We start from the raw sequence: 9,903 nt of genomic DNA, 5'->3' as shown, positions 1-9,903 counted from the left end.
AAACACAATTAAAAGGTAATTAACATTAATATCAAATGAAAGGACAAAGAGAAAAAACCAAGTGGGCGGCTAAAGGAGAAAAATTTTGAGAGCTAAGAGACATAACCACCAACATCTTAGCTGCAACTTTCAAAGTGTTATTAAAAACACTGATATCTGAAAAATTTTAAAAATACAATTCGTGTTCCTCCACTTCTGTCCCTGATTGGTTTCTCCGAGTCTCCGACCTCTGACTGGTTGCGAGCTACAATTATATTACTTTTACTTGAAAAATTTGCCAAACGATTTTTCAATATGTTCATACTCACAACACTTTTAAAAGAACAATACGCTCCATTGCTTTATATTACAGTTGGTTATTCTTGAAATACAGTAGAAGTATTTTTTTAAAAGCACAACAATCCCAAATTGACCCTTAGTAGTACAGTCTAGTGATATCCATATTTACTTGTAAGTAAATGATATTGGTCAATTTTTCAAAAATGACGAGTTTTGCAACCAATTTATTCTTTTACTCTCTTAGTGTAAATATATTTCTCTATTAAAAAAAAAAGAAGAATATGTCTGAAACTGCTTTTGAGGACTAAGAACAACTTTAAAACACATTATAAACAAATTATGAAAATGGTCATAAATCACAGTATAAACAAATTATCAGTTAACTCATCAACTTAAGGCCATAACGGGAAGTTAGTTGAGTGAGAAATATGGCCAATGAGTTTGTATTCAAATATAAGGGTTTTTCTTAAAATATGCTTGTGAATGGGGTAAGTATAAAAGAGTGCTATTAGATCCACCTCATTATACTATTTTTCACTCACCATAGAAACTTAAAAAATTAAAATGTTATTTCCCACCCACTATTATTCCCAAAATAACCTTCTTCTATTTTATATATTACCTATGGCATTGCCTGAGCTGATTTCATTCCTCGAATGTGCTATTTGGATCAAAGCAACCTAACAAGAATTCTTAGACCTCACCATTGGATACGTCCAAGCACTTTGGCTGTATCCAAATGACCATCTTCAGAGAAAGCAGCATGTCATCTTACAAATTCTGGTCTAATTGGAAAGAAAGCATCCAACTCAACTGTTGAAGCTTTCTTCATATATAAAAAATAAATAAAAAAAAAAAAAAAAACCAACGCCATTCTCTCTCACAACTAAGCATCCAAGATAAAACCAATTCAATCGCCTTCGGTTTTTCTTCACTAACTACAACCGTAGAAATTCAAATTAGATTTGTTCATGCTGCAAACCCTTTGAGCTTTTCTTCAAGATGGTAAAAGAAACGGGCTGGGGGAGGTGAAAGGTTGCTAAGCTTTTTCAGTTTTTTCATTCCTTTTAGATTTTTTGGATAGAAAGATTATAATAAATTTATAAATAGGGTCTAAAAGTCTTTTTTTTTTCTAAAGTATAAAAATGCCATTATCATTTTTATTAAAATGGGATGGAAAAATAAGACAATGAGGTGGGTTTAGTATCACTCATATAAAATTTTCTATTTTCAATTTTACTTTTAGCTTCTCAGTTTTAAGTTTCTAATATCGCATCCGGAAGCATAGATGAAGAACAACCAGAGCTGGCCCTGGCCAAATGCGGGCAGGGCAATCGTTCGGGGCCTCAAAAAATCAGGGCACCAAAAATATTAGGTGGTATATTCATATATGTTTTCAGAAGAGTATAAATTTATAAAATTTGGTTAAATAATCAAGTTTAATAAGAAGGGGTGGTTTCTCCTCCTTAAAATTAAAAAGGATGTTGCGGGTTTGAAACCCTATTTGTGGCTATGTTGATTGCAATTTTTAGAGGTTCATTCCAATTCAAGTCTAACCTTCAACAAGGAGTAATGCAAGGTAGATCAAATTTGCAAACCATATGACGTGTCACGAATAGAAAATAGTGCGTTAATCAACAATTAAATAGTAATCAAATCATCAACAATCATATTATATGGTTTACAAAATTTGATTTAAAATTTGGTCTCCTTAGTATTAGTTTTCAATAAATTAATATATGTATGTCTTTACCAATACTAGCCTACTAGGTTTAATTAGGTGCTCATGCATTGCTTAAACATATCAATTAAAGACTCGAAAATGTGAATAATTTTTTTAGTCCCATACTAACAAGGTTAGTAAATAAGCAAAAGACCTCACGATTTATGTAAAATAATTTAAAAGTTCACATAAAGGGGAAACAAAACCCATCGTCCATCTACTTGTACATCTGGGTTTTTTTTTTTTTTGTTTCCTTCTCTCAATATAAAATAAATTGGTTTTTCCATGTTTCTAAATTATTGAGTTTGAAATATTTTTCTAAGTACAATTTTATCAAAATTATAATTGTGAAAGCTTATATAAAGTTAGGGCATATTTTTTAGCGTCACTCTGGATCTTAGAAATCTCAGGACCAATGCCGAAAACAACAGCAAGAATCCAGAAAAACAGAGGGGTACGGGAGGGGGAAGAATAAACTCCAAACACAGCACCTCCAACAAAAGCTTGAAATCATCCAAATCAAAGCCTGAAAATTACAGTAAATGAAAAACCAAAAATCCTCCAAAGAAACCGTTCTAGTCTTCCTCCTTAAAAAAAAAAGGTCAAAATTTTGAGATTTGATTAGAGAGAGAAATCATTTGGTTGACGAAGCAACAGTATTGAAAACACACGCAGGTGACATATTCATTAATATATTCCGTGTCACTCTCTAATTATTTGTTCTTTCTTTCTGTTGTCTAACGTTCAATTATTACTATTTCTTTACGTGTTATGTAAGCATATACGTTATACAGTACAAGAAAAAGCTGGGATTTAGACATATATTCATGGATTGACCAAAAAAAACAAAGACTTATATTCATAATTTATACATAAAAAGTTGTATTTTATCAAAGTGAGTACGTGGAAATGATAACCTAGGAATAAGACAAAAGTCGTAGCGAATAAAAACGATGGCGTCGATACGCCTTTTATTTTGCCACCACCACTACTGAGTCGTAGTGAATTCAGAAAGTCAGCAAAAGAATAAGACAAAAATCGTAGCGAAATAAAAACAATGGCATCAATATGATTATTTTTTGTGCCACCATCACCATTGAGCTGTAGTGGATTCAGAAATTTAACAAATGAATAAGACATGAATCGTTGCGAAATAAAAACTATGGCATAGATACGACTTTCTTTGTGCCACCACCACAACTGAGCCGTAGCGGCTTCAGAAATTTTTTCTTTGATTTTGCTTGCTTTAAATCGGTGAAAAAAATTTAGAAGAGACTTGTGATTCAAATAGTAAAAAGCGCTTGACACTAGAGTGACCACAGTCAAGGTCAGGTGTTCGAATCCTCCTCTCTAATCGACTTTATAATGGGTTGAGTTTATAATTGTTGTATTACATACTTATACATTTTACAAGATATAAAGTAAAACATAACAGGTACGCCTTGGTAATATACCTGTTTAAAAAAAACTAGGTATACCAATTGTTTAGATTAAATTTATAAACCATCTAACGTGTCACCAATAGAAATATATGTACGTTAATCAATACTTAAGTCATAATCTAACGCACAACCATGTTATATAATTTACAAAATTTCGTTTAAATAGATGGTCTCCTTAACATTATATATTACATACTTATTCCTTGGATTTCCTATTCGACTGAAGTACTCGGAAGAATTACCGAAAAGTAGATCTCTAAGATGAGGCACTTGCATGCAAAGCAACCAAAGAAGCATAAATGCCATCGTCGACGTTGATCAAAGTTTCATGCGTTCCTTTCTCTGCAATCACTCCATTTTTCACCACTGCTATTAAATCTGCACTCTTAATCGTTGATAACCGATGAGCAACCACCACCGTGGTTCGATCCACCATGACGCGATCCAGTGCGTCTTGAACAACTCGTTCGGATTCAGCGTCGAGCGCACTTGTGGCTTCATCTAGTAGTAAAATCTTTGGTGCCTTCATTATAGCTCTTGCAATTGCCACCCTTTGCTTCTGTCCGCCAGACAGCTGAACCCCCCGCTCTCCTACGATTGTATCGTAACCCTGCATTGTTTTCCGAAGTTAATATGTATAAATCTTCAACATTCTGAATATAATTTTGTAAAAATAAGTGATACAAACGTGCATTACAAACATAAAGATCGAATCTTCATATCTTTGAGTTGGCTCGATCTTCATGTTTTGCTACTGAACTTCTAAATCGTCATCTATTTGAGGTGGCTCAATCTTTATTTTCAGCTACGCATATTCCTAAATCATACCGATAAGAAAGAAATCGACGAAGTTTTTAAGTCAGTGCCTACCTGTTGTAAACTACTGATGAACTTGTGAGCGTTTGCCAATTCTGCTGCAGCTATAATTTCAGATTCTGTTACATCCCCTTCCTTTCCATATGCAATGTTGGCTCGGATGGTTTCATTAAATAACACAGGCTCCTGGCTCACCAGCCCCATTTGCTGCCTCAACCACTTCAACTGTAGCTTTTGGATTTCAATTCCATCTAGTGTAATGTGACCTGAATCAGGGTCATAAAATCTCTGCAACAATGAGACGACTGTCGATTTCCCACTTCCACTTTCTCCAACCAGAGCAACTGTCTGATAAACACAAAGTACATTTCCAAGTTCCAGAAACGCATATTAGACTACTAGACTACAAGGTCCGAATCTCGTGAATGAATTTAAAACGAGTACAAAGAAGAACAGTGCATGCTACTAAGTTACCTTGCCACGACGAATGGTCAAGCAAAGGTCCTGGAAGATTGGCACGTCAGGTCGAGTTGGATACTTGAAGCTGACATGGCGGAATTCAATTTCGCCTTTCACATTTTCTATCATTGTTCCAGAATCATCACTGGAGTCTATTTTTGATTTTCGATCGATAATTGCAAATATAGAAGCAGCAGAGCTCTTTGCTTTACTTACATCAGTAGCTAGGGAGCCCGACTGAGACACTCCAACAGCTGTCATAGTAAGAGCAAAGAAAACCTACAAACCAGAAGGGCAAAATTTCAGGCATATGAACAAATTTTCTGTGCCATTCACTACTTGAAGACTTGTAGAGGAAGGCAAAATAACTTACCCGGAAAACATCAGCGAATGTTGTCTTTCCAGCTGAAACAAGTCGGGCTCCGGCGTAAAAACTAGTGGCGTACACAGAAAACAGAAAAAAGAAGGATAGACCAAATCCTATTCCACTGATTAACCCTTGCCTAATCCCTGTCTTAATAGGGCCTTCACATTTTTTCTGGTACAATTCAATCACCTTCTCTTCGGCACAAAAGGAAGCAATTGTTCTAATACTCCCTACAGCATCATTCGCTACTTGACTTGCCTCCTCGTACATTTTCTGCAACCATTTAGAATTCAGTATCAATAAAAATTAGTCTTATACATATTATGTATGTGAGATTGGATCATGTTTTGAACTGCACCGGCAACAAGCTGCATACTATAATTTTTCTTAAAATTTTGGATTTCAGAGAAATACCTTCGCATCTGCACTGAATCCTTTCATGAACTTGACGTGAAAATAACCATTTACTCCTAACAGAGGCAGCAAAACAAGAATTATAAGTGCAAGTTGCCAATTTGCCACAAAAGCAATCAACAAACCAGCAATTGCAGTTGCTAAATTCTGAACAAGCAAACCAAGAGCATCTCCAAGCAGCCCCCTCAGAGAAGCTGCATCTGCAGAAAGCCTTGCGCCAATTGCACCACTTGAGTGCTCAGGGTCGTCAAACCAACTTACTTCCATGTAAACTACCTTCTCAAAGCACATAGATCGGACTCGTTTTATTAATTTAAATCCAGCCACAGAAAAAAAGTAGTGACTTGCTGGAAGTGCTATTAAAGATCCCACTCCAAGAACAATAAAGATTAATGCCCAAAACTTTGAATGCTTCCGGAGTTCTTGAGGTGGCTCAAAGAAGGTCTTTATTACACTGGATAACAATAACCCAAAAATAGGTAAGACTACCCCATTGGCTGCTGCAGCTATTGTACCTAGGAACAACACTGGGATCTCTGGCTTGTTCAGGTAAGCTAGGCGGCGAAGTGAGACTTCTGGAGGTACTCTTGATGATTTTGAAGCAAGAATATCAGATTCTGCAGGTGCTGCGTCAAGGACACCTATTGCAGTGGGCATACCAAATGAGATTGAGAAGGAATGACGACTACTGTTTCCTCTTCCAGATGATCCCTGGCTTATGGATCGTAAGAGTGAAAATCTTTGACTTGAATGTCTCCGAGAATCCACACTACTAATTTCTGGCCTATCATGATCATTCACAGTCGTCTGTTCTGACACACTGCTCATTTCTTGCAACCTTATAAGCTGGCTATATGCTCCTTCAGGGTCCTTAATTAGCTCCGAATGTCGACCTGCTCAGTTGAAAAAGTTCGGTATGAGAAGTACTCATTAATTAAGATTATGGTAACGATACTTTAAACTTGATGAAAGTAAGACTGGGAACTCGAATGGTAAGATAGAAAACAAATGTGTTACCTTTTTCGACGATTGCCCCTCTATGTATAACAGCAATGGTGTCAGCATTCCTTACTGTACTCAAACGATGGGCTACAATGACAGTGGTGCGATTAATCATAATTCTGTCCAATGCCTCCTGCACAACTCTCTCAGATTCTGCATCGAGGGCACTTGTGGCTTCGTCTAAAAGTAGAATTCTTGGCTCTTTCAGGATTGCTCTAGCTATAGCAACTCTTTGCTTTTGGCCCCCAGACAGCTGAGTTCCATGTTCACCAACCATTGTGTCTAGTCCCTAAAAAATTAATTAAACGAGCTGAATTAGGATATGTTTCCATCTTTGAATGTATTGAAATGGTAAGATCAACAAAGAAACACCCAAACTTAAAGAGTGTGTATAAACGAATTTAACCTGTGGCAGTTTGTCTATGAATTTAGCAGCATTAGCAAGCTCTATAGCAGCCCTTATTTCATCATTAGTTGCACCGTCCTTCCCATAAGCAATGTTATCTTTGATGCTAGAAGTAAACAACACGGGTTCCTGGCTGACAAGACCTATTTTCTGTCGGATCCATTTCAGCTGGAACTCTTTGAGATTAATACCATCAATAAGAACTTCCCCAGCTAAGGGATCATAAAACCTCTCAATCAAACTGATCACAGTTGATTTACCACTTCCGCTCTGCCCAACCAAAGCAGCAGTTGCACCGCTAGGTATTGAGAGAGAAAATCCATGGAATATTTGTTCATCTGGTCTTGCAGGATAACTGAAATAAACATCCCTCAGTTCTATGTCTCCACGGATGTCTTGTAACTGCTGCCCATTAGTGTCATAAGAATCTATCTCCGGCTTTCTGTTAATCGTCTCAAACATTTTATAAGCTGCGGCTTTTCCAGCAGCAAATGCACTGAGGCATGGAGAAGCCTGCCCAAGAGACCTGGAAAAGTATCATGGAGACATTTTCATATCATGATATTCTGAAGCATCAAATATTAAATTTTGAAGTGAAGAGTGGGAGTAGTCAATAACTTTAAGATATCACAACTTGAAGTGTATGCAAAAGTGAAAACATGTTTACTAGTGCAATTACGCAACGTTCACTAAAAAATTTCATCAAAATTTATCGAAATGCAACTTACATGGAGGCAGTCAACGCAGCGAAAATTACATTGATTACTTCTCCTCCAGTATATCCTTTTTCAACTATCATCTTTCCGCCAAACCATATAGCGAAACCATAACTAGACATTATAATAAACAGAACAACACCAATCCCAAAACCAGAAGCCAAACCCTCGTGCACACCCGACTTGTAAGCTTTTATTAAGGAGTTGTTGTAATTAGCTATCGCCTGTTTCTCTCCTGTAAATGATACAACCTGCAAGGGAATGCTCATCGTTTTTGTTCTATACCAAGATAATATAGAGAATAAAATTAGAATCTGTAGACAAGGAGGCATACAGTTCTGATTGAACCAACTGTCTGCTCTACCACAGTTGATGCCAGTGAATAAGCAGTTTGCCCACGGGATGCCATCTTCGATAAATTGATGCCCATGACAGCACCTGAGAGGACAAGAAGGGGAAGAGATGATAGAATGACAAGGGTGAGAAGCCATCCCTTAATAAATGCTATTATGAAGCCTCCAATGGATGTGGCAAGTAATTGGATGAACCTTCCTACCTGCAATAAGAACATGAAAAAAAATAGAGGCTGTTAGAGAAAATGGAAATCATTTGAGGCTTTTGTGTAGCGTGTAAATACCTTCTCGCCCATGGCCTCTTGAATGAACACAGTATCACCAGACATCCTGCCAATAATTTCCCCAGTGTTCGCTTCTTTATCGAAAAAACCAACATCTTGCCTTAATATTGTTTTCAAGTATAGACCTCTTATTCGTGCAGCCTGTCTCTCTCCGGTGATCATCTCTGACATATAGCAAAAGATAATTTATTATCTCAGTTTCCAATAAGCCAAGCCATTTCTTCAATACTATAAGGGAGCTCAGTAATACTTACGCAGAAATGCAGCAGCACCAGCTCCCACAGCCAAGTAAACATACTTTAGAGCTACCTGAGGATATGATCCTATTTTAGCAACTAAACCGCAGACACCAGAAACCAAGTTAAAAGTTCAAAAATAGAAGTTCAGACACAAATCCTAATGGAACAACCATTTGGCGGCTGAAATAGAGAAGATTTGAATCGAGTTCATGATTCCAAGTAAGTCCTTTAAAGTGCACCCCTTTATGTGGGACTTATACGACACGGAATGTTGGACTGTTGTCCAATTTCATAAGTTTAGTCTTAAAATGTATGAGTTCAACACACAACGCCATGACATTAGTGTCGTTTAATTGAAATAGTCGAGTCCAGGCCCCAGGAGTAATTCCTAGTGAAGATGTATTCGTAAAGAAAACTTTTTACCAGGCTCTAGCCACAGAATATTTACCTTAGAAACTACATCCCCAGGAGTAATTCCTACTGTAACGGTGAATCTGATCCATGTAAGTGAAGGTTTTGTTAAAGAAATCAACCCCATCTCATTAAAGGACCTACACAAATCTAGAATAAAGAATTCTAGAACATTCACTAAGGTTGGTTAGCTAGATTATCCAAGTTAAAGTAGTACTTTGTAGAAATGACTAGAATGTTGTTTCTTAAGTTGGTGGAAGAGTCTAGAAGAATGGTGAGGTTTCCACCAACATGCAAGATTAGTGTAGATAATTCTAGCTTAGGAAGTTAGTGGAATTATCTAGATATCTCTAGCATGGTGTGTCCATGCTTCTCCAAGGTTCCATCTGTTGAAAATCAATGTCAAAGTTAGGTATGGAAAATTAGGCAATGTTAGGCATGGTTGAATAAAAATAAATTAGGTGCAATTAATGTGTTTTGTGTGGTAATAAATAATCTTAGTTTATTCATTTGGTTTGCTATAAATACCCAAGTCCTCAAGCATTGTAAATCATCCAAGGAAAAACAAAGCCTAGAGCTAAATAAGAAAAGCTTTGCTAACTAGTTTGTTTTGTGAGCTTTCTTTAAGAGTGTGTTCTATTTTCTTCTTCTTGGGATCATTAGAGTTATCTTGGATACTCTTCTTATTCAACAATTGGTATCAGAGCCAAGTCGGTCAGGGATCGTTCTTGGTAGAGCATTGGTTGTAAAGTCTCTTGGAATTCCGAGTATGCTCTGTGGTTGCAGTTTTGACTGATCTTCCACATCAGAAAAGGTTTCTTGAGATTATTGCTAGGGTTATCACAAACCTTGAGAGGGAGCTTCTTTGTGTCGAGAGTAGTGTATTACTCTGCACGGTAGTCACTCAAGCTTGCTCGGTGTAGTCAAAGTCTTGCCGATACGATGGGTGATCTTCAAGTTGTTGGAGGAATCAAGAAGCTAAACAACCAAAA

General features: G+C 36.9%; 1 protein-coding gene across 1 annotated transcript; it reads right to left on the bottom strand.

Moving 5' to 3' along the window:
- Positions 1-3,631: 3,631 nt before the first annotated feature.
- Positions 3,632-8,423, bottom strand: LOC125477358 (ABC transporter B family member 4-like). The gene is made up of 10 exons (XM_048584370.1): positions 8,262-8,423; positions 7,959-8,180; positions 7,637-7,875; positions 6,909-7,434; positions 6,518-6,791; positions 5,501-6,393; positions 5,093-5,359; positions 4,735-4,998; positions 4,315-4,608; positions 3,632-4,054 (listed from the first exon to the last, which is right to left on the bottom strand). Exons 1-10 carry the CDS (start codon positions 8,421-8,423, stop codon positions 3,701-3,703), a joined length of 3,495 nt encoding a protein of 1,164 aa, XP_048440327.1. The 3' UTR covers positions 3,632-3,700.
- Positions 8,424-9,903: the final 1,480 nt, after the last annotated feature.

The sequence above is a fragment of a genome, unplaced genomic scaffold (genome assembly GCF_019419815.1).
Source record: "Pyrus x bretschneideri cultivar Hongxiangsu unplaced genomic scaffold, Pyrus_bretschneideri_v1 Contig21, whole genome shotgun sequence".
NCBI lineage: Eukaryota > Viridiplantae > Streptophyta > Magnoliopsida > Rosales > Rosaceae > Pyrus > Pyrus x bretschneideri.
The sequence above is the reverse complement of the archived record's forward strand: the minus strand, read 5'-3'. Positions and strand labels throughout refer to the sequence as shown.

Coding starts and splice junctions, on each gene's coding strand:
- LOC125477358 (XM_048584370.1), bottom strand. CDS start 8,423: ATGATCACCGGAGAGAGACAGGCTGCACGAATAAGAGGTCTATACTTG. Junction 7,435..7,636: donor GCTGCGTTGACTGCCTCCAT/GTAAGTTGCATT, acceptor ATACTTTTCCAG/GTCTCTTGGGCAGGCTTCTC. Junction 5,360..5,500: donor GATTCAGTGCAGATGCGAAG/GTATTTCTCTGA, acceptor AAATGGTTGCAG/AAAATGTACGAGGAGGCAAG.